General features: G+C 42.1%; 1 protein-coding gene across 1 annotated transcript in view; it reads right to left on the bottom strand.

The window, feature by feature from the left end:
• The window catches only part of rasl11a (RAS-like, family 11, member A), a 38683-nt gene that overhangs the window by 11199 nt on the left and 2411 nt on the right, over positions 1 to 25073 (bottom strand). Inside the window, exons 2-3 of the mRNA XM_063060971.1 lie at positions 21845 to 21901; positions 21672 to 21751 (exon numbers count right to left, since the gene is read on the bottom strand). Of these exons, the coding sequence (XP_062917041.1) occupies positions 21672 to 21751; positions 21845 to 21901 (137 nt within the window). The remainder of the gene's footprint in view (positions 1 to 21671; positions 21752 to 21844; positions 21902 to 25073) is intronic.

A 25073-nucleotide genomic window follows, 5' to 3' on the forward strand; every position in this document is an offset into this window, starting at 1 on the left:
TTTAATCAGTGAGGAAATTGATTGTATCACTATCAGATGTGCACAAAAACTATTAGCTAGTAATTCCGGATGAGCATCAAATATACAGTGTACTGTATGTATTTTACATAATGCAGCATACTTGAATTATACTGTAGCTCCAATTGCACTCTGCAGTGGTGCAGTGCCACAGCAGTTTATGCTGCTGCATCACAGCTCCATCATCTGGGTTCAGTCCTCATCTTGTGTTCTCAGTGGAGACTGGGCACATTTCTTCCAGGTATTCTGATTTCAAAGATTCAGAGTACATTTATGATCAAAGTATGTATACAGTATACAACCCTGAGATTCATCTTCCCACCGACAGCCACGAAACAAAGAAACGCCATGGAACCGGTTCAAAGAAAAACATCAAACACCCAACTTGCAAAATAAAGAACAAACCGCGTAAACGGCAAAAAAACGAGTGAGAAACACAGAATACAAAACATCAAACCACAGGGTCATTGAGCAATGTTCAGTTCAGTTCAATTTAGTGCTGTGTTATTCGTTGACTGCAGGCCACAGAGCCAGACGGCACCGATGAAAATCGCACAGAATAGGAATAATAAAAAAAACTGAGTAACTAGACACCAGGAACACATATAGCATCAACCATCGAGTCCAATCCACAAACCAAGTAGATTAAATGTTACCCAAAACCCAAGACTCCAGCACTGTGTTCCGACAGCATTGAGTGAGAGGGAGACAGACCGGCCAAACACAGACACCTTCCTTCAGGAGCAGCAAGAGAGAGACCGATAAAACACAGGCACCTTCCTCCGGGAGCAGCAAGGGAGAGACCAGTAAAACACAGGCACCTTCCTCCGGGAGTAGCAAGAGAGAGACCAGTAAAACACAGGCACCTTCCTCCAGGAGCAGCAAGGGAGAGACCAGTAAAACACAGGCACCTTCCCCTGGCAGGAGCGAGCGAGTGGGAGAGACAGACCTGTTAAACGCAGGCAGACAGCGCTGTACACACACTCGCCTACTACTCTCATGCTCATTGATTTCAATTTTGCTTGATGCTTTAATCAGCGAGATCAGTGAGAAATGGCGACAATTATGGGCTTACACTCTGTCTCCAGGCTTCTTGGCCTACAGGCCACACACTCCACTGGAAACCCCACCAAACACCCTTGGAGACAGCAAAGCACCAGATCGCCCAATCAGCCCGAAAACACACCATCAAAATGTAAATCACAGGTTCCAATCACACGTGGCTTAGTAGCAGAATAATCTTTGAAAGAATAAGATAAGTATTTTTGTGAACTGGCTGAAGTCAAGTCAAGTTTATCATTTAACTATGTACATGTACATAACCATATATGTTATATGATTATACACCAGGGTGCAAAGCAAAGTAATATACATAACACACACAGCACACAACTTATGACGGTACAGTGCATTCATATTAAATATTGTACTGGAACAGATTAACCACTTAGAATAGGATGCCGGAGGGAATTCAGAAGCCCAATGGCTTAGGGAAGAAATTGTTTCTCATCCTGACCGTTCTTGTTTTATGCATCATAGTCTCCTGCCAGATGGTCAAAAAGTCAAAGAGGCTGGATGGGTGGGTGGGTGCAATCCTTAATGATGCTAAGGGCCCTGCGTACGCAGCGCTCCTGATAAATGTCCCTAATGGATGGTAAGGAAACCCCTATGATCCTCTCAGCTATTCTCACAGTTCTTCGTAGGGATACCTGGTTTGATGCTCAACTGCTTCCAGACCAGATGGAAATGCAACTTGTCAGTATGCTCTCAGTGGTGCTCCTGTAAAATGCAGTGGTGGGAGCCTTGCTTGCCTCAACCTTCTCAGGAAGTGGAAGAGCTGCTGTGCCTTCTTGTTTGGGGTGGGTGGGTGGGGGGGGGGTGATATTAAGGGATCAGGTGAAGTCATCCGTGATGAGAACTCCCAGGAACTTGGTGCAGTTAACACTCTCTATGGAGGACCCATGTATTTGCTGAGGGTGATGGTTCACCTGCAACTTCCTGAAGTCCACAATGGTTTCCTTTGTCTTCTCCATGTTCAGGCTTCAGTTGTTCTCCCCACACCAACCTACCAGCTGCTCCCCTTCCTCTCTATACCCCACTTCATCATCATTCTTGATAAAGCAACCACTGTTCTTTGATGAACTGTTACTGTAAATTACCTCTGGTATAGCTGGATGGCAGGAGATTCAGACCAGAGTTAGTGGACACCTGAGAGAGAACAATTTACACCAAATATATGGGACTAAGATAGATGGGAGTACTAAGATAGACTCAATGAATCAAATAGCTTTCATCTCTGTCATATAGAAGAATGAATAGATAATTGCTCGAGAGTACAATTTTGTGTTTCTCCCTCCTGCTAATAAATAAGAAACTATATTTAGTAACGATTGAAAGCAAAACTGCGGATGGAATGTGCACTCAAAATTAAAGAAAAAAAACTGCTACAACAAAGTGCAAGAAAATGCCAATCACTCTAACCAGTTTTATCCCTGTATGGAAGTGTTGTGTCTTCTGGCATATGGTCTGCAGGTGCCAGCCGCCCAGGTGGCCATGCTTCATGCTTGGGCTTTGACAGGCAATTACAAAAATCACTGTTGAAGCATTGTCTGAGCTTTTCCACTATAATTAAGCATAGCATGAACTCACAATTTTACATCTAACTTGTCATTTATACATTGTATGGTATAATAAGCACAAAGCGGCCCCACTAAGAGACAGAATTTACATAAGAACTTAAGAAACAGAAATAAGGGCAAGTCATTCTTCCTTTTTACCAATTCCGCAGTTCAATAACTACCTCAGCAATATTTTTCTGTATTCACCCGCTATATCTTGGTTCCCTTAATACCTGAGAAACTCCAATGCGACGCACCTTTCCTTATTCTTAGTCTTCCTGAAGGCTGTTAAGGTAGTTATGGTCTGCAGTGGTAGTGGGGATAAGCTCCCACCACTCATTAAATGCTCCCAGTGGTGTACATCTCAAATAGCCTCTGACAACCAAGTCCAGCTCCTAGCCTTCACATGTGGCTCAGCTACTGAGCCCAGCAGAACGGCTTCGATTGACAGGAGAAGGGGCAAAGATGGGTTACTGGAGTCTTAAAACCAGTCGCTTTGGGCAGATGGGGTTCATCAGCTGTGGTTGGCAGCTCAACTAGGAAAAGGAAAACTTTGATCTCAAGCTTCCGCTGCCTTGTGGCTGTACCCACTCATGGGGAAGGCTTCAGGAGTAAACCCAGAGGGAAAATCTGGAGCTGGAGGCCCTAAGGCAGTCTTATGTTGAGTTCAATTCTGACTAGCAACTCCTGCTATGTTCCTGGTGCCAAACTGTATCGGTCTCTGCCGTTCCTTTGGATTCATTAGCTGCATGGAGGGGAAGCTTACAACATGAGCAACAGCATGCTCTCCATATTGTACTGCCCTGGCTTGCGTGTCACATCCATGGTCGACTCCGATCGATGGACAACTTCAATCCTTTCTCAAATAGACCAGTATAAAATATTCCAGGAATGGTCTTATCAGGGCCCTGTAAACTTGGAGAAAGATGCCTCAATTTTTAAATTCAATCCTTTTACAATAAAAGCCAACGTTGTGTTTGCCTTACTAATGATCTGATAAACCTACATATTAGCTTACAGGGATTTGTGTTCAGGACATTCTCTGAGCCCCAACACCTTTCCATCTCTCACCATTTGAGAATACTCTACTTTTCAAAGTGGTGAAAGGCTTCACATTTTTCCCCATTGTATTTATATTTCACTGAAGCTTCTTTTCACCGTCTCTCCATCCTGTTATTTAGCTTTGTCTATGTCATAGAGTCATAAAAACTACAGCACAAAGACAAGACTTTTGGCCCATCTAGTCCATGCCAAACCATTTAAACTGCCTACTCCCATCAACTTGCCCAGACCAGAGCTCTCCATATTCCTCCCATCCATGTACCTATCCAAACTTCTCTCAAATGTTGAAATTGAAATTGCATGCACCACTTGCACTGGCAGCTTGTTGCACACTCTCACTGCTCTCTGTGTGAACAAGATCCCCCTCATGATCCTCTTAAACTTTTCACCTTTCACCCTTAACCCTTCCCCTCTAGTTGTAGTCTCACCCAACTTCAGTGGAAAAAACCTGCTTGCATTTACCCTATCTATTTATCTATACCCCATCATAATTTTGTATACCTCTATCAAATCTCCCCTCTATCTTCCATATTCAAGAGAATAAAGTTCTAACCTATTCAATCTTTCCTTATAGCTCATACCATCCTCCAGTCCTAGCAACATCCTTGTGAAGCTTCTCTGTACTCTTTCAATCTTATTTAATCTTTCCAGTAGGTAGATGACCAAAACTGCTCATAATACTCAAATTAAGCCTCACCAACACCTTATATAACTTCACCATAACATCCCAACTCCAGTACTCAGCACTTTGATTTATAAAGGCCAATGTGCCAAAAGCTTTCTTTATGACCCTGTCTACCCGTGACACCACTTTCAATGAATTATGGATCTATATTCCCAGATTACTGTTCTACCACACTCCCCAGTGCCCTACCCGTTTACGGTGCAAAGCTTACCCTGCTTGGTCTGACCAAAGTGTAACACCTCACATTTGTCTGCATTAAATTCCATCTGCCATTTTTCAGCCCATTTTCCCAGCTGGTACAAATCCTGCTGCAAGATTTGATAGCCATCCTCACTGTCCACTACTCCCTATTCTCGATGTCATCCACAAATTTGAATATCCAGTTAACCATATTATCATCTATACCGTTGATATAGATGACAAACAACAACAGAAACAGCACCAATCTCTGCAGCTCTCCACTTGTCACAAGACTCTAGACAAAGAAACAACCATCTACTACAACAATCTGGCTTCTCCCACAAAGCCAATCTCTAATCCAATTTAATACCTCATCTTGAATCCCAAGTGACTGAACCTTCTTGACAAAACCTCCCATGTGGGACCATGTCAAATGCCTTGCTGAAGTCCATGTAGACAACATCCACTGTCTTGCCTTCATCAACTTTCCAGATAACTTCCTCAAAAAGCTCTACCAAGTTTGGTTAGACACCATCTACCACACACAAAGCCATGCTGACTATCCCTAATCAGTGCCAAATACTCATATATCCAGTCCTTTAGAATACCTTTCAATAACTTCCCTCTACTGATGTCAGACTCACCGGCCTATAGTTTCCTAGTTTCTGTTTAGAGCTTTTCTTAAGAAGCCGAACAATATTGACTATCCTCCAATCCACTGGTACCTCACCTGTCGCGAAGGATGACTCAAATATCTCTGCTAGAGCCCTGGCAATTTCTGCATTTGCCTCCTGTAGGGTACGAGGGAACACCTGGTCAACCTCAGGGGATTTATCCACCCCAATTTGCCTCAGGATAGCAAACATCTCCTCTACCTTGTATAGGGTCCATGAAGTTGATGCCACTTTGCCTCACTCCTATAGATTCTCTGTCTGTCTCTGGGTAAATACAGATGCAAAAAATTCATTTAAGATCTCCCCCATCTGTTTGGCTCCGCAAGTCAATTACCATTCTGACCTTCCAGAGGACCAATTTTGTCCCTTGCAATCCTTTTGCTCTTACCATATCTGTAGAATCCCTTAGGATCCTCCTTCACCTTGTCTGCTAGGACAACCTCATGCCTTCTTTTAGCCCTCCTGCTTTCTTCCTTAAGTGTTCCCTTGCATTTCTTATACTCCTCAAGTACCTCATTTCTTCCTATCAGCCTATACCTGCTTGGCACCTCCTTTTTTTTCCCTCCTAAACCAGAGCCTCAAGATCTCTCATAAACCAAGCCTCCTTAAACGTGTTATTCTTGGCTTGCATTCTAAGAGGCACATACAAGCTTTGTACTCAAAATTTCACCTTTAAAGTACTCCCACTTACCAAGTACACTTTTGCCAGAAAACAGCCTATCCCAATCAACACTTGCCAGATCCTTTGCGATACCACCAAAATTCATCTGCCTCCAATCTAGAATCTCAACCTGAGGACAAGGCCTTTCCTTTTCCATAATTACCTTGAAACTAATGGCATTGTTATCACTAGATGCAAAGTGTTCGCCTACACAAACTTCTGTCACCTACCTTGGCTCATTCTGTAATAGGAAATCAAGTATTACACACCCTCATTGGGACTTGTACGTACTGATTAAGAAAACTTTCCTGAACACATTTAACCAACTCTATCCCATCTAGTCTCTTTACAGTATGGGATTCTGTCAGGTTGCTGAAGCAAGGACCCAATCACAGACCAAGCACTGTGTGCACTATGATATTTACTGAGTAGCAAATTCAGAGGGGCAACAACGTCAGCATCAACGTTCAGGCAGAGATCAAAAATTCCAGAGAAATCTAAAAACCAGAATCAGGAAACAGGCAGAGTCAATATTCAGACGGACAAAGTTCAGATACAAATGCTGGAAAGTCTCAGGAAAACTCATTGGCACAATCTGACAACAAACAGGTGAAAACACAGGACTGAAATACACGGAGCAATAAACAGAGAGGCAGATGATAGGTGGAGCACAATGAGACACAAGTGGCAGCAAAACAGGTAATAATGAAAAGCAGGTGAGAGGCGGAGTACTCAGTAATACAGGGGCCGGAGTAGAGCAGGAGCGCGAGCGCACGGGGCATGAAAACAAACAGGAGCACATGGCAATACAAAACCACAGACTGATGGCTAGGGGGAAACACACAAAATGACGGAGTTCAACTGGAGGGACTGACAGATTCCCAGTCAATATGTGCAAAGTTAAAATCACCTACTATCACAACCTTAAGTTTCTTGCAACATTCTGCGACCTCTCTTCAATTTTTTTCCTCTTAGTCGCATGGATTTTTGGGTGGTCTATGATATAGCTCCATTGATGTGGTCATACCTTTCGTATTCCTCAGTTCCACCCATAAAGTGTTACTAGATGAGTTCTCCAGTCTGTCCTGACTGAGCACTACTGTGATATTTTCCCTGACTAGTAACACCACCATTCCTCCTGTATTCCCTCCCACACTATTATGTCTAATACAACAGAACCCAAGAATATTGAGTTGCCAATCCCCCCCTTCCTACAACCAAGTCTCATTAATGGCTACAATATCATAATTTCATGTGTTGATCCATGTCCTGAGCTCATCTGCCTTTCCAACGATATTTCTTGCATTGAAATATATGCAATTCAGAATATTAGTCTCACCATACTCAAGCTTTTGATTCCTGACTTTGAGGTCTTAACAACATTTGTGTCCTCGACCACTCCACTAACTGTTCTGGTACTCCGGTTCCCATCCCCCACGACTCTACTTTAACCCCCCCCCCCCCACAGGGCGGTAATAGCAAACCTTCCCATGAGGATATTAGTTCCCCTCCAGTTTAGTTGCAAGCCATCTCTTCTGTACAGGTCCCATCTTCCCTGAAAGAGAGCCCAATGATCCAAAAATATGAAGTCCTTCCTCCTATACCAACCACTTAGCCATGTGTTAAACTGTATGATCTTCCTATTTCTGGCCTCAATTGCACGTGGCATGGGTAGCAATCCTGAGGTCACAGCCCTCTCTTGATTGTATCTCTCTACAATCTTGGATATCTTACACTTGATCTCCTCATCCCCTCATTGATCTAACTTATGAATAGTTGGAGGCATAGTACTGTTCCTTGTAGAAGCCAGTGATCATAATCTGTCAAACTGAAAGTATTTTATGCTCTGCTTCTATCTAGTCTCCGTGAATACCATGAACGCTAATTTTGTTCAGTAATCTGGTATGGCACCTTATAAAAGTCCAAGTATTCCACAACAACTGCTTTTGAAACACAACTGAAAATGTAAATACCAATGGCGAGATGCATGAAAGTCAGAACTGGCAAAGAGCATGAATTTCATTAAAATTAGACAAGACAAGACAAGACAAAGGAGCAGAAGTTGGCCATTCGGCCCATCGGTCTCCTCTGCCATTTTATCATGAGCTGATCCATTCTCCCATTTAGTCCTACTCCCCCGCCTTCTCACCATAACCTTTGATGCCCTGGCTACTCAGATACCTATCAATCTCTGCCTTAAATACACCCAGTGACTTGGCCTCCACTGCTGCCCATGGCAACAAATTCCATAGATTCACCACCAAAATTGAGGGCAGGATGAGATTGCAGATTACCTTACTTACAGATTTAAGAGCAAAGAGGGAATTTTAAAATGAATGCACTGCTGACCAATAAGAAACGTAAGTTTGCAGACTTGCTAGGCATAAGTTAAGATGGGCCTACAGAATTTTAAGCCAGCTCAGGCTTACAGAGAGTCGCAGGTGAGAGTTTAGCCAGGAAAGGACTGAAATTTTCAACGCTGGAGATAATCCTCTCTGCAGCAAGATAACCAGGACAACTGCAGCTGTGCCCTAACAGATTTTGTACTACTTTTTCATTTCATGCTCTAGCCAACAAAGATAAGTATGCCATATGCAGTCATAATCACCTTATCTCTCAGTCCTGTTGCCCTCATAAATTTGTGAAAACACACCTCAGTTTCCCTCTGTTCCTTTACTCACTTCAGTCACTTTCCATTTATTATGTATTCCCGTGCCATGTTTGTCCTTTCAAAATTATTGCCTCACAATATACTGGATAAATTCCACTTGCCTTTTTTTTCTATCATCTATCCAGTCAAATTCAATTTCTGCTTCTCAAAATGCTGAGTAAAACTGCCCTGGAGATTATTTCCCGTATTTTGCCTATCACTGAGATTAGTTTGATCGGCCTGTAGTGACAAAATCTATCCCTCTTTCTATTTTGAATAACCATACCACATTAAATTCATTCCAGTTCTCCTGCCCATAACTATTACCAGACAGGGTTGGAAAAAATAGATAGCTCCTGTACCATATCTTATGTTTCTTTTAAGAACATGTGATGCAATTTAATTGCATCTGGCAAGTAATCCACATTTCAAGACAGTGGACTTCCTGACATGTCCTCAATCTCTTTGTCTGTCTCTATCTTCTCTTTCTCTCTCTCTCTCTCTCTATCATTTCCACTATTTCACATTCCTCTATCCTAACGAATAATTACCATCTTCCATAAAGATAGACACAAAGTATTCATTTAGAATTACATGCACATCCTCCACTTTCATGCTTACTGTAGGTAATCGTTTTAACTTTAATAAGACCACCTCGTTGTTAAGCTATTTATTACAAAATACCCACTATTTTCAGCTGGGATACTCACAATTTGTCACAAATAGGCTGGAGGTTGAGGGACTCAAAAGTTTCAAAAGGTTCAAAGGTTCATTTATTATCAAAGTATACAACTCTGAAATCGCTCTTCTCCAGATAGCCACAAAACCAAAGGAAGGAAAGAATGACAGCACGATCATCAATCCGCAAATCCCTCTTCCCCAGGCAAAAAAATGAACCGCAACGGTACAGGCACATTGGCCCCAAATCCCCCTCCTTCACATACAAAAAGAACGAGAAGGATTGGCGAAAAACACAGAATATAAAAAACTATAAGACTGAAAGAGAAGGCCATGGTCCAAAACCATATCCAAAATGCAGAAAACCTGGGTAACATTCTCTGGACACAGCGGCAATCTCTCCCCTCTCTGTCAGCAGAGCGATCCCACCAGCGATCAAAAGGCAGGCAGTCAGTGCTCACCTTCCACATTCACCTTGACGTTTCAATCTCCCTTGTCACTTTAACCAGCGAACAATGGTAGCTTTAATTGGTGAAACGGAGTCGAACACCGGCTCGCACCCCATCTTGTAGCCATATTGCCATAGGGTTTGCACATGCTGCTTCTATCTCCCGGAATCCCCTCAGAGACTGCAGAGCATTGAAACAGCCAAACAGTCTCCCGACTGCAATTCACAGGCTCCAGCAGTTCCAGAATTGCATTCAAGATGAAAAACAAACAGAAAAGACACAGAAGAAGGAAAATATATGGTTTTATGGTCTAACCAGAAGATGTTGACCATGGAAGTGTTGCATGCAGGCACCATCTTGACCAGAAGTCTCTCACCATTAGTCACAAATTTCCCTTTGTAGCCTATTTATGGGATCCTGGATTTTGAGTTCTCCTCTTATTGAAAATTCATCCTGGGTCAGAATCCTTTCTATCTCGTCCTTGGATGTATTACAGTACACAGCTCAAATCCTGATTTGTCTTTGCTACCATTTCAAATCTTCTTATGCCAAATCACATCAAAAATCTGGTAAGATTGGTTTTACACCAACTTAGCAAATTTCTTCCCAATATAATCTTTATTATTTTCATTAATTATGCTAAATCTAGCAGAATTCTACCTCCAGTACTACCCAATCACCTACTGGGTCTGCTAATGTATTTCGTGAATGCTCTACCTTTTCCCTTCTTGACTCTTCTACAGTTTCAGTTATTATTCCCACTGTTATTCTGCTGCTGCTTTTGGTATTGGTTTATTATTCTCACATATACCAAGATACAGTGAAAAGCTTATCTTGCATACTGTTTATATAGATCAAATAATTACATGGTGCATTGAACTAAAATAAGGTGAGCCAATAACAATGCAGAATAAAGTGTAAAGGCTACCAAAAATATGCATTTTGGGCAAGCGATAAAGTGCTTGATCATGGTGAGGTAGATTTTGAAGCTCAGAGTCTATCTGATCATACAAACATACATTCAAGGGTCTGATAACAGTAGGGTAGAAGTTCTCCATGAGCCTGATTGTATGTACTTTCAGGCTTTTGTATCTTCTGCCCGATAGGAAGGGGGAGAAGAGAGAATGTCAATTTGCCCGCACATTGACCTGCATTGACTGGGCCACCCATAGTACAAAGGAGTTGGATGGAGTGGAACTTGTTAAATCTGTCCCAGAGTGTTTCTGCAATCAATATAGTGTATACAGAGGACTCTATAAGAGAGGCTGCAACACTAGAGCTCCTCCTAAGGAATGAAGTAATGCAGGTGATTGAAGTGTCAGCCAGTGAGCTCACTGGTTCAAGTGACAATACCATTACTTTTGAAAAGTTTTGGAGAAAGATAGGATAGGTCCACAGGTCTATACTAAGGCAGGACCAATTTTGGAAACTTTAGGCAGGATCATGAAAAGATTCATTGGATGAGATTGTTTGCTTGTAAAGGGATGACTGGCAAGCGGGAGGCTTTTAAAAATGTAATATCAAGAGTTCAAGGACAGCATGTTCCCATCAGGGGAAGTGACAAGCCTGGGAGGTTTAGGGAATCCTGGTAGACGAGAGATATTGAGGCTCTGGTCAGGAAAAAAAGTTCGGAACGAGAAAATTCCTCAATAACTATATGAAGCATTGGAGTACATTTAAAGGGAAAATCAGGAGGACAAAACAAAGGTATGAGATGGATCTGGCAAGCAGATTTATGGAAAATCCCCAAAAAAAATCTACAGTGAATTAAGAGTAAAAGGGTAGCTTGGGAGAGAATTGCTCCCCTTAAAATTCAGAATGGTGTTTTTTTTTTTGCAGAGCCAGAGGAGGTGGACTGAGAGTTTTTTGAATACTTCTCATCAGCTTTTACTGTGGAAAAAATAATGGATGCTAAAGAAATTAGGGAATTAGGTAATGATGTCTTGGCCCTCATAAATTAACAGGGAGGAGGTATTGATGGTCTCAAAGTGCCATAAAGGTGGATAAATCACCGGGGCCTGACTGAATTATTCCCCTTGTGAGAAGCTTGGGAAGAAACCGTGGAAGCCTTTGCAGAAATATTCGCTTCAACTTTAGCCACAAATGAAGTTCCAGAAGACTGGATGGTGGCCAACGTTACATGATTATCTATTGGGGCAAACAGAGACAAGCCAGGGAGCTATATGCTGGTGAGGTTAATGTTAGTGATAGGTAAGTTACCGGAACAGATTCTGAGGGACGGGATGTATCAACATTTAGAAAGACAAGATCTAATTAGGAATAGTCAGTATGCCTTTGTGCATGGGAAATCATGCCTGACAAATCTCTAAGAGTCTTTCAAAGAGGTAATCAAGAAGAATGAGCATTTTCCTTATGGATTTTGGCTAGGCATTTGACAAGGTCCCACATGGCAAGCCAATTTGGAAGCTTAGATTGCTTGGGATCCAGGGAGGATAGCTAACTGGGTTCCTAATTAACCTGATGGTCAGAAGCAGAGAGCATGATTGAAGGTTGTTTTCCAGATTGGAAGCCTGTGATTAGTAGTGTGCCACAGAGATCAGTGCTGGGAACTTTGTCGTTTGTTATTTATATGTATTTTGTATATGAATGCATAAGGCATTGTTGGTAAATTTGATAATAAAATAGGTATATCAAAAACAGTGAAGAAGGTTATCAAAAATTACAGGAGTATCTTGATCAGTTAGCTAAGTGTGCCAAGGATTAGCAAATGGCTTTCAATTCCCACTTGGGAAGTATTTCATTTTGGGAAGTCAAATCAGGCTGGGGTCTACAGTGAATAGTCAGGTCCTGGGACGGCGATGCAACAGAGGGACGTAGGACTACAACTACCTAGTTCACTGAAAGCAGCTCACAGGGAGACAGTGGTGAGAAAGGCAACTTGCACACAGACATTCGTTGGTCAGGGCATTGAGGAAGGGAGATTATGTTACAGAACCTTGGTGAGACCGCAGTTGGAGTATTGTGTACAGTTTTTGTCACTCTGTTACAGGAAAGCCATAATTAGACAGGAAATAATGCAGAGAGGGTCTATGAGGATGCTGTTAGGGGTTGACAGCCTGAGATAGTTGAGCAGGCATGGACCTAATTTCTCAGAATACAGGATATTGAGAGTCATAGAAAAGTACAGCTCACAAACAGGCCCTTCAACCCAACTAGTCCATGGGGAAACAATTTAAACTGCCTACTCCCAACAACCTGTATCAGGACCATAGCTTTCCATATCCCTGCTACAGACGTCCCACCCTGCAAAAAGTCATTTCAGGGAGGTAGTACCATCAATTTGCGGGAGACTCCCGGAACTTCCAGGAGGGGTGGGATGTCTGCAATAGAGTAGCTCCTTAGCAGCTAGCCAGCTAGTGTAAATAATGTTAGCTATGCTAATGAACGAATGACACCTGTTAAACTCACCTCAACATGTCTTTTACAGTCTTAACCCACCATGGGCAATAGAAAAGTCACTGTTGCAAACGGTGCAGTGAGCAACGCTGTCATTATTTTTGACCCCTATTAGGCAGAGGTACACTTTAGTGTTGTCTGGGGTGACGTACGTTTTATATTTTCTTTTTTTTGGAACACTCTGCCACTCTGACTTTTTTTGGAACTCTCTCGCTCTCTCTCTACCATGCGCATGCTATCTCGCTCGTGGTCGCTCTCACTTGCACTCACTTTCTCGCTCTTGCTCTCGCTCTCTCTCTCGCTCACTCTCTCGCGCTTGCTATCTCACTCTCACTCTCTCTCACGCTTGCTTTCTCGCTCTCGCTATCTCACGCTCGCTCTCTCGCGCTTGCTATCTCACTCTCGCTCGCTCTCTCTCGCTCTCTCTCTACCATGCGCATGCTATCTCGCTCGTGGTCGCTCTCACTTGCACTCGCTTTTTCGCTCTTGCTCTCGCTCTCTCTCTCGCTCACTCTCTCGCGCTTGCTATCTCACTCTCACTCTCTCACGCTTGCTTTCTCGCTCTCGCTCTCTCTCGCTCGCTCTCTCGCGCTCTGTCTCTCATGGTCGCTCTCACCCGTGCTCGCTCTCTCACGCTTGCTTTCTTGCTCTTGCACTCGCTCTCTTGCTCGCCGCTCTCTCTCGCGCGCTCTCTCATGCTTGCTCTCAAAAAACTCAATTTCCGGGACATTGTATGTAATTTGAGGGCATCAGGGAGCCACTATTAATTTGCGGGAGACTCCCAGAACTTCTGGGAGAGGTGGGATGTCTGCTACTATCCATGACCCTATACAACTTCTGTTAAACATTGAAATCAAGTCCGCATGGACCACTTGTGCCGGCAACTCATTCCACACTCTCACGACCCTCTGAGTGAAGTAGTTTCCCCTCATGTCCGCTTAAACTTTTCACCTTTCATCCTTAACCCATGACCTCTGGTTGTACTCCCATCCAACCTCAGTGGAAAAAGCCTGCTTGCATTTACCCTATCTATATATCTACACCCTCTCATAATTTTGTATACCTTTTTCATATCTCCTCTCAATTTTCTACATTCTAAAGAACATTGTCCTAACATATTCAGTCATTCTTTATAACTCAGTTCCTCCAGACCCAGCAACATCTTTGTGAATTTTCTCTGTCCTTTTTTTTCCTTTTTTTTTGCGTGTGCCTGCGTGCGTGCGAGTCTGTGCATGTGTGTCTGCGTGTCCGTGTGTGCGTCCGTGCGTGCGTCCATGATGATGTCTTTTTTCCGTGATGATGTCTTTTTCATGGCCTTTTACAAGGCGCGGAGCAAGAGAGAGAGAGAGAGACTGTATGACACACCACTCCTCACACAGACATTTTCACAGTATTTTCCCTTTCTTTTATGAGATCGAGTTGCGATCTCGACACTCAATCCGGCACGGATGGAAAGCGTACTCGGGAGCGGACCCGACGAGGTTTGAACCCGGGAACCTCCGCTCCCGGGTCCGGCACCGATGTTGTTGCGCCACCAGCCGGCCCTTTCTGTCCTTTTTCAACCTTGTTTACATCTTTCCGGTAGGTAGGTGACAAAACTGCACACAATAGTCCAAATTAGGCCTCACCAATGTCATATACAACTTCAACATAACATCCATTCTCCTGTACTCAAAAATACATTGATTTATGAAGGCCAATGTGCCAAAAGCTTTCTTTATGACCTTATCTACCTGTGATGCCACTTTCAACGAATTATGAACCTGCATTCCCAGATCCCTTTGTTCTAACACACTCCTCAGTGCTCTACCGCTCACTGTGTAAGACCTACCCTGGTTGGTCCTACTGAAGAGCAAAACCTTGCACTTGTCTGCATTAAGTTCCATCTGCCATTTTTCCACATTATCACATAACCACGTTATCATCCCAAACATTGATATACTGTAGATGACAAACAACAAAGGACCAAGAACTGATCCTTGCAGCACACCACTAGTCACAGGCCACCAGTCAGAGAGGCAACTATCTACTACCACTCTCTGGCTTCTCCCACAAAGCCAATGTCTAACCCAATTTATTACCTGATCCTGAACGCCGAGAGACTGAAGCTTCTTGCCCAGCCTCCCATGTGGGACCTTGTCAATCGCCTTATTAAAGTCCATGTAGAAAACATCCACTGCCTTACCTTCATCCATTTTCCTGGTAACTTCCTTGAAAACTCTATAAGATTGATTAGATATGACATATCAAGCACGAAGCCATGTTGACTGTCCTTCATCAGTCCATGTCTTTCCAAGTACTTATATATCTGGTTCCTTAGAATTCCTTCCAATAACTTTCCCACTAACTGACGTCAGACTCACCGGCCTATAATTTCCTGGTTTCTACTTAGAGCCTTTTTAAAACAGCGGAGCAACATTGGCTATCCTCCATTCCTCTGGTACCTCTCCTGTCACTAAGGATGTTTTGAATATCACTTCTAAAGCCACGACAATTTCTGTACTTGCTCCTGTAGGGTCTGAGGGACCACCTTGTCAGGCCCTGGGGATTTATCCACCCTGATATGCCCCAGGGTAGTAAACTCCTTCTCTTCTGTACAGGGTCAATGAAGTTGTTGCCACTTTGCCTTACTTCTATAGACTCTGTATCCATTTCCTGAGTAAATACATAGAAACACAGAAACATAGAAAACCTACAGAACAATACAGGCCCTTCGGCCCACAAAGTTGTGCCGAACATGTCCCTACCTTCGAAATTACTAGGCTTACCTATAGCTCTCTATTTTTCTAAGGTCCATGTACCCATCCAAAAGACTCTTAAAAGACCTTATCGTATCCGCCTCCACCAACATTGCCACCAACCCATTCCATGCACTCACCACTCTCTGAGTAAAAAACTTACCCCTGACATCTCCTCTGTACTTACTCCCCAGCACCTTAAACCTGTGTCCTTTTGTGGCAACCATTTCAGCCCTGGGAAAAAGCCTCTGACTATCCACACAGTCAATGCCTCTCATCATCTTATACACCTCTATCAGGTCACCTCTCATCCTCTATTGCTCCAAGGAGAAAAGGCCGAGTTCACTACAGATGCAAAGAATTAATTTAAGAACTTTCCCATCTGTTTTAGCTCCTCACATGGATTACCATTCTGATCTTCCAGAGGACCAGTTTTGTCCACTGCAATCCTTTTGCTCTTAACATACCTGTAGACTCCCTTAAAAGTTTCCTTCACCTTGTCTGCTAGACCAACTTCGTGCCTTCTTTTAGCCTTTCTGATCGCTTTGAAGTGTTCTCTTGCATTTCCTGTATGCCATTAGCACTTCATTTGTTCCTGCTTGCCTATACTTGCTATGTACTACCTTTCCTGTCCTGACGAAGGGTCTCGGCCCGAAACGTCGATTGTACCTCTTCCTCGAGATGCTGCCTGGCCTGCTGCGTTCACCAGCAACTTTGATGTGTGTTGCTTGAATTTCCAGCATCTGCAGAATTCCCCGTGTTTATGCACCACCTTTTTTCTCTTAACTACAGCCTCAATATCTTTTGAAAACTAAGGTTCCCTGCACTTATTATCTTTCCTTTTTATTATGACAGGCACATATAAGCTATGTACTCTCAAGATTTTGTTTTTGAAGGCCTCCCACTTACCAAGTACACCTTTGCCAGAAAACAGCCTGCCAGATAATTTCTGATCCCATCAGAATTGGCCTTTCTCCAGTTTAGAATCTCAACCTGCAGACCAAACCTAACTTTTTGCATATTTACTTTGAAACTAATGGCATTGTGGTCACTGGATGCAAAAGTGTTCCCCTATACAAATTTCTGTCACCTGTCCTGTCTCATTCCCTAATAGCAGATCCAGTATCACCCGCTCTCTCATTGGGACTTCTACACACTGATAAAGGAAACTTTCCTGAGTACATTTGACAAACTCTACCCCATCTAGTCCTGTGGAAAGTTAAAATCATCTACTTTAACAACCTTGTATTTCTTGCAACAGTCTGCGATATCTTTATAAATTTGTTCCCCTAAACCCCTAGGAGTGTTAGGTGGTCTGTAATATAGCCCATTAATGTGGTCATACTTTTCTTATTTCTCAGTTCCATCCATAACACCTCCCTAGTCGAGTTTTCCAGTCTGTCCTGACAGAGCACTACCGATGACATTTGCGCTGTCTAGTAATGCCACCCCTCCTCTTTTAATCCCTTCTACTCTGTCATGTTCAAAACAATGAAATCCCACTCCTGCAAACCAAGTCTCACTAAAGCCTACAACGTCATAGTTCAAGGTGTTGATCCATGCCCTGAGATCCGCCTTTCCTATGATACTTCTTGCATTGAAATATTCACAGCTCTGGACATTAGTCGCATCATGCTCAACCTTTTGATTCCAGACTTTGTCTGAGGTCTTACCAATATCTGTCTCCACAAACCCTCTACTAACTGTTCTGGCAATCTGGTTCCCATCTCCCTGCAACTCTAGTTAAAACCTCACTGTTCAACAATAACAAACCTTCCTGCTAAGATGTTAGTCCGCCTCCAGTTCAGGTGCAAACCGTCCCTCCTGTACAGGTCCCCTCTTCCCTGCAGAGAGCCCAGTGATCCAAAAATCTTATGCCTTCCCTTCTACACCAACGCCTTACAAAGGGATGACTTTACCGAGGTACATAAATTCATGACGGGCATAGACAGGATGAAAGCACATAATCTTTTTTTTCCCAGGAAAGGGGAACTAAAGATGAGAGGGAACGCATTTATAAAGTGAGAGGTGAAAGATTTCATAGGGACCTCGGGACTAACTTCTTCACACCAGAGTTGGGTAGGTACAATAATAATATTTGAAAGACTCTTGAATAAGCTCATAGACAGGAGGAACTTAGAGGGATATGGGACATATATGGACAAATGGGACTGGCTTGGTAGGTACTATGATCAACATGGACACGTTGGACCCAACGACATCTTTCAATGTGGTATTACTCTATGCTCTCATGACTCTATTTGATCATTTTTGGCAGGGAAAAGTAGGACATAATAGTGTGATTCAGCCAGATCTGGCGATGAATGATTGAATGAGTTCTCTCCATGAACAATGGTGTTTATATCCTTTGAGCCTACAGAAGCACGGATTCAAGATTGTTTAATGTCATTTCCTGTACACAAGGGCAAGAATGAAATAATTGTTACTCCAGATCTGATGCTCACAAAAAAAACCCACAAATAATAAAAAGCACAACAATAATAAAAAAAGCACACAAACAAGTACGTAAGGCAGCTTCTATACATAGACTGATTGTACGTCTATAAAGTGACACAAGGCTGGACACAAGATGACTAACGGGAAATAATAAAGTAGTGGTGGAGTTGATCAGTCTTATTGCTTAAGGAAAATAATTGTTTTGTTTATTTATTGACATACAGTACAGAATAGACCCTTCCAGCCCTTCGAGTGATGCCACCCACGCCGATTTAATCGTAGCCTAATCACCAGACAATTTACAATGATTAGATTGGATTAGATTCAACTTTATTGTCATTGTGCCGAGTACAATGACCAATTAACCTACCAAATAGTACGTCTTTGGACTGGGGGAGAAAACCACAGCACTGGAGAAAACCCTCACGGTCACGGGGAGAAAGTACGAACTCCTTACAGGCAGCTGCAGGAATTGAACCTGGGTCACTAGAAATGTAAAGCATTGTGCTAACTACTACACTATTGTGCTGCCCTGTTGGAGTCTAGTGGTCCTGGCATGGATACTATATACCTCTCCCTCAGATGGGAGTGGGACTAACATGCCATGAGCGGGATGTGTGGGATCCTTCATGATGCTACTGGCCCTTTACCCTTGAATGGAAAATTCTACAGGAAGTAGTGGATACGACCCAGTCCATCACCGGTAAAGCCCTCATCACCACTGAGCACATCTACATGGGGAATTGTCACAGGAAAGCAGAATCCATCATCAGTGACCCCCATACCCAGGTGATAATTCTTCTTGCTGTTGCCACCAGGTAGAAGGTACAGGAGCCTCAGGACTCACACCACCAGATTCAGGAACAATTATTACCCCTCAACCATCAGACTCTTGAACCAGTGGGGATAACTTCACTCAACTTCACTTGCCTCATTGCTGTAAAGTTCCCACAGCCTACGGACTCACTTTCAATGACTCTCCATCTCAAATTCTCAATATTTATTGCTTATTTATTTGTTTATTATTATTATTTTCTCTCTTTCTGTTTTTGCACCGTTTGTTGTCTTTTGCATACTGGTTGTCTGTCCTGTTGGTGTGGTCTTACATTGATTCTGTTATGGTTTTGGATTTATTAAGTATGTCTGCGAGAAAATGAATCTCAGGGTTGTATATGGTGACATATATGTACTTTGATAATAAGCTTATTTCGAATTTTGAACTTTAAGGATGTGTAAAGTCCAGCTCTCTTCAGCCTCCTCAGAAAGTAGAGGCGTTGGCAAGCTTTCTTGACTGTCTAGATGAGTTTTAGGGCCATGAAATGCTGAGCGTGAAGTGCATTCGCAGGAATTTAAAACTGCTCACAGTTTCCACTGCTGTGCTGCCAATGTATGGGGGGTGGTTGTGGTGTGGCTGGTGCGAGTTCTCCTAAGGATGATAACCATTTCTTTTGTCTTGCTAACATTAAGGAAGAGCTTATTTTCCTGGCACCAAGCCTCAAGTTCTTCTACCTCCTCTCTACATTGGAGGTGATGAGCCCCACCAATGTTGTGTCATCAGTGAACTTGAAGATGTGATTGTTCGGGTGTTTGGCCATGCAACCATGTTTGAACAGAGCGAACAGCAACAGGCTCAGCACACAGCCCACAGATGATCTCAGACGTATAGGCCATGGCCAAAAGAAAGAAGAGTAATGATTTTGATAGAGTAAGGGCATATTTAGAAATATATTCAAAGCTGCCAATTTGAATGCAAGTTCAGGAATAGTTCTCCTTATTGTGTCCTTCAGCATCAATGCTGATGCTACACAGATGTTTAACCATCCTATATGTCAACAACGAGCAAACAGCATAGCCCAATCACTGCCTCCCTGTTTGGACAACCCCTTAGAAAAAGTTCCCGAGTTATCTCTTTTTAATTTTTAATTTTTGTGGAAACAAATTCAACACTATTATTCCACATTTATCATTTTCTTTCCAAACCACTTGACTGAAATGTTAAAAGAATTTCTATCACTACAGTGTTTATTCAGTGGGATTATGCGCTCATATTTTGAATCATCTTTTCTGGTTTCCACAGCCAATTTACATTCATTGAACCAGTTATTAGATGTCAAAGTCTGAAAAAAATTGCAGTGAAATGACTCTGAGTCATCATCACACATGAAAGGAACAGAGCTGCTCACAAGCAACATGTATAATGTCACCATCACTTCACAAATTCCCTAATAATTGAAAGAGCTTTGGAACAGCTCAAAATGGTTAATGTTGCAAGGAAAGAACAGCAGTGATTCAAACAGTAATTTAATCTCCATATTCTATTGGCAGAAACCAACTGAATATTTATATGATGTATGCTTAAAGTGTGTATGCGAATCAAATCATTGGAAGAGGACTTTTCCATATAATCTGTTATACATAGGAGTTATTATCTATAGACACACACACACACACACTATGGATGTGACACAAGCTACTATGACCATTGCTTGACAATTGATAAGTTTCTTTAATAATCTCTCACATGAAAAATTAATGTGAAAAATGGCACTTTTCCACATGAAAAGGAGAATTAAACAGCTGGTCTTCTGTAACAACTCTGCTATGAGAGGCATACACTGATAATTTAAGCAAAAGGCGTTATCAGGTTAGACTAAACAAAGTTTTAATGGGTATTTATTTCAGGCTTTGTAATGTTCGACATTGATAATGGATCACTGAAATAAGAACGATGTTCTTTCCCAAAGAAAAGTATCCTTCAGTAAATTAACATGAAGCTGCCTGTTTCAAAAGGGTGGGGTGGGAATAGCATTAATTGCAACTATTTGATCTTCTTTAGTAATTTTTTAATGTCAAGCACTATCTTTAAAACAGCCGCCAGTAATAAAATTTATTACAAATCAAATTCAACTTAATGTTTGGACCAAAGTTTAAATTAAAAATATTACACCATCCTTTACTTCATGATAATTTCAATCATTCTAAGGCATTTGTGCCTTGATCTCCATTTATCCTGATATGATTCTTTTGATCTGATAATGATTCAGTCTTTCAGTTAATGCTCAGTATGACCTCAATCCAGTGGACATGACGTAATTAATTAGAAATTTTGATTCTCATTAACATTGGGTGAAATGTGAAATTTTCTTCCGGTTATTCCTCTTAGAAGTTGAGGCCAACACCATTTTGAAGCAAGATAAAGGGGGCTTAATGCTTGATCTATTTGATTTAGATTGAGGGTTCCCAACCTAGAGTCCTTGGACCCCTTGCTTAATGGTATTGATTGAGAGTATAAAGAAGGTTGAAACCTCTGATTTAGATATATGCCCAGATGGAAACAATAGTAAACTTCACAACAAAGAAGTTAAAAGCAATTATGGGTTCTACCTGAGTAATGAAGGGAGTGTCCTGAATTTGCAGTGTAATTTGATCCCCATCGATATTCATTTGTCTGGTGTATAAAGCTCCTGAAATTAAAAGAAACAAGCCGAAGTAAATGCCAACAAGCAGTTACTGTTTGTTTGATTTACCAGTTAGACAGCACCTGGGGTTACACCTACCTGTGTTTGGTTCATAATCTCCAATGAATCGTCTTGTGAGAAAACGTACAATCAAGGCTGCAAAAAAAGTTAGAAAACATTTGAAAGGAAGTATTCACCTAAAAGGTAGGCTTTCTATTCCATATTCTCATTTATATTTCAGTTATATCTTCATATCAATTTATAGATACAAAATATGGCTCATCTCTAAGTAAACTTTGAAAATTAATATTATGATACATTTTGTTTATCACAATTTTGCATGTCATGCTTGGATAGCATTGTTTACTATTTTTTCAGTAATCCTGATATTGCTACACTTCAATACTTCTCAGACTATAACAGTGCCACTCTCACTACACAACCATGGTTTGATTCACTCTCAGATCTCTGATCTAAAAATTCAGCCTTTTTATCATTGTGCAAAAAAACCACAACTAATAGCTAACAAAACTTAAAGGAAATTTTACTGTGTAATTACAACATGACTTTATGTTGTGGGCTGAATTGGGCATCACCTACCACAGAAGTTGCAAATTTGATCATAATGGAACAATGTACATAATTCATTTTGTTCTTAAGCAGCCTGTCAGTGTCAAGGATAACTTGCTTTCACTCTGGTTTTGTGGGTTCTCTAGGATTAAGCCAATATTAGCTCACTTATCCGTCCAGAAGTTTTTGAGGACTTTGAAGAGATCTTTCCATTCCCTTGACATGCCTACTCTAAGTAGTCTACATGCCTGAAGCATACAGGAGATCTAGTCTGTAGATCTTGAGTTTGATACCAGGTCTGAGGTCTTTATCTTCAACTGCCAGTTCATTAATCGACTGACGTCTGCGCTGATGCATTGACGGGCACAGTGAATTTCAGAATCAGAATCAGAACCAGGTTTAATATCACAGACATATGTCATGAAATTTGCATCAGCAAAACAGTGCAGGACATAAAATTACTATAAGCTATAAATAACTAGATAGAGCAAGAGATATATTGAGGTAGCGTTCATGGGTACATAGACCATTCAGAAATCTGATGGTGGACGGGGAGACGTTGTTCTTAAAACACTCAGTGTAGGTCTTTGGGGCAGTGACACAGCTGTGTTTGACACCAGTTGACATACTTCTGCCTCTGCAGTAAACTTACTGGCTAAGATAAAGGATGGCATGCCATCATAAAACAGACATAGAACCAAGAAAAAATCTCTTGGAAAGTTGAGTCTAAGGAGAGTGTTCCAAAGTCCCTCCTTTCTGATGGTGATAAAGGCTTCAGTAAGGCTGAGAAAGACAATATTTTGTGACTTGTGTTGCTCCCCCGAATTTCTCCTGGAGTTTATGTGCAATGTCAATCACTGTAGAGGGGTGGAATCTACGTTGTGCTCGGGAAACATCACTTCAGCCACTTAAGGAGAATCCTGGCTTTTCCTAAGGCGAGCATCAGGGAGACCTCTCTGTAGTTACCACAGTCAAATTTAATGATTGTCATGATCACTGGGGTCAATCCAGGCATATTCATCTGTTTGATAACATTGACCTAGCAATGGACTGCAAGGATATTTCCATTGTCAGGCAGCAGAGTGGAGCAACAGGTAGACCTGCTGTTTCTCATTGTGAGATACCTGGGTTCAATCCTGATCTCCAGTGCCGACTGTGAGGAATTTGCATATAATCCCCGTGGACAAATGAACTACCTCCCCGGTGCTCCCACGTCCACTCATATCATGAGGGCATGCAGGCTGGTGGGTTAATTTGCTACTGTAAATCAGCCCTAGTCATAGAGTCATAGATTCATTCAGCAGTGAATCAAGCCTTTCGGCCTGGTTTCCCTATGTTGGCCAAGATGCCCATTTGCCAGTAACTGACCCATATCCCTCTGAAGTGTGTAGGTGAATGACAAAATCTGGGAGATATAATGGGAATATGAAGAACAAATGTATGTTTGATGGTCAACATGGACTCAAGGGGCTGAAGAGCCTGTTTCCAAGGTGATTGGCTCCGTGATATCTGGTGATTACTCTGCCATGATAGGTACCGGTGTCTACTGAACTCATCAGCATCTAGTTCACTTTATTGTCCCCATCATCCTGGCCCCAACTACCTGCATTAACAGAAACATTGCCACAATAATATTAATGCTGAAACTCTCAAGGACCCAACAAGGATAACTCTTCATATACAACCAATCATCTCTCGGAAAAACTGAAACCACAGGGTATCCAAAATGTAAGGGCTGCAGCAATGTTCATAATTGATACCTGAGAGGTAATTCCAGCTACCCTACTAGAAAGAACTAGGGAAACTTTAAGGACATAGTCAATTACATACATTAGATATAGTGTTGTTAATATGGCATATGGTATGTGGGTCTTCATTAGTCAGGAGATTGAGTTCAAGAGCTGTAAGATATTATTGCAGCTCTATAAAACTCTGGTTAGACCGCACTTGGAATATTGGGTTCATTTCTGGTCGCCTTGTGATAGAAATGATGTGGAGACTTTAGAGAGGGTACAAAGGAGATTTACCAGGATGCTTCCTGGATTGGAGAGTTTAAGAGAGTTAGGGTTTTTCTGTTTAGAGTGAAGGAGGATGAGAGGTGACTTGATAGAGGTGTACAAGATGATAAGGGTCATAGATCGCGTGGACAGCCAGAGACCTTTTCCCAGGATGGAAATGGCTAATATGAAGGGGGGGGGGCATCACTTTAAAGTGATAAGGTGATTGGAAGAAAGTGTAGGGAGGCTGATTTTTACACAGAGTGCTAGCTGTGTGGAACATGGTACCAGTTGTGGTGGTGGATGAAGACCCTTTAGGGACATTTAGAAACTTTTTGATGGGAACAAAAAAATGATAGAAAATGATAGAAAAATGGAGGGCTATATGGGAGAGAATTGATCTTAGCGTAAATTAAAAGGTCAGCACAATATCGTGGGGGAAGGTCCTGTACAGTGCAGTAATGTTCTATGTTCTATATACCTGGACTGAAACCATCATTTGAAAAGAGTAGAGAAACACCCCTACTGACACCTGAAAACAGCCATCCAGCAGAAAAAAATATGACCAAAAGAATAAGTGGTGAATGGAAGGCACACAGGAGGATCGACAACTCACAGCCAGCCATGTCACAAATGCGTTCATCAGCACCTTTGAAACTGCTTATAGCTCTAACAACCAAAGGCAGCAGAGAGGCAGTTAAACAGTCACTGGAAGGAACACTTCAGAAACCTCCTCAACCACAACTCTCTCTCCTGTCTGA

This window comes from Mobula hypostoma, chromosome 10 (assembly GCF_963921235.1).
Source record: "Mobula hypostoma chromosome 10, sMobHyp1.1, whole genome shotgun sequence".
In the NCBI taxonomy this organism is placed as follows: domain Eukaryota; kingdom Metazoa; phylum Chordata; class Chondrichthyes; order Myliobatiformes; family Myliobatidae; genus Mobula; species Mobula hypostoma.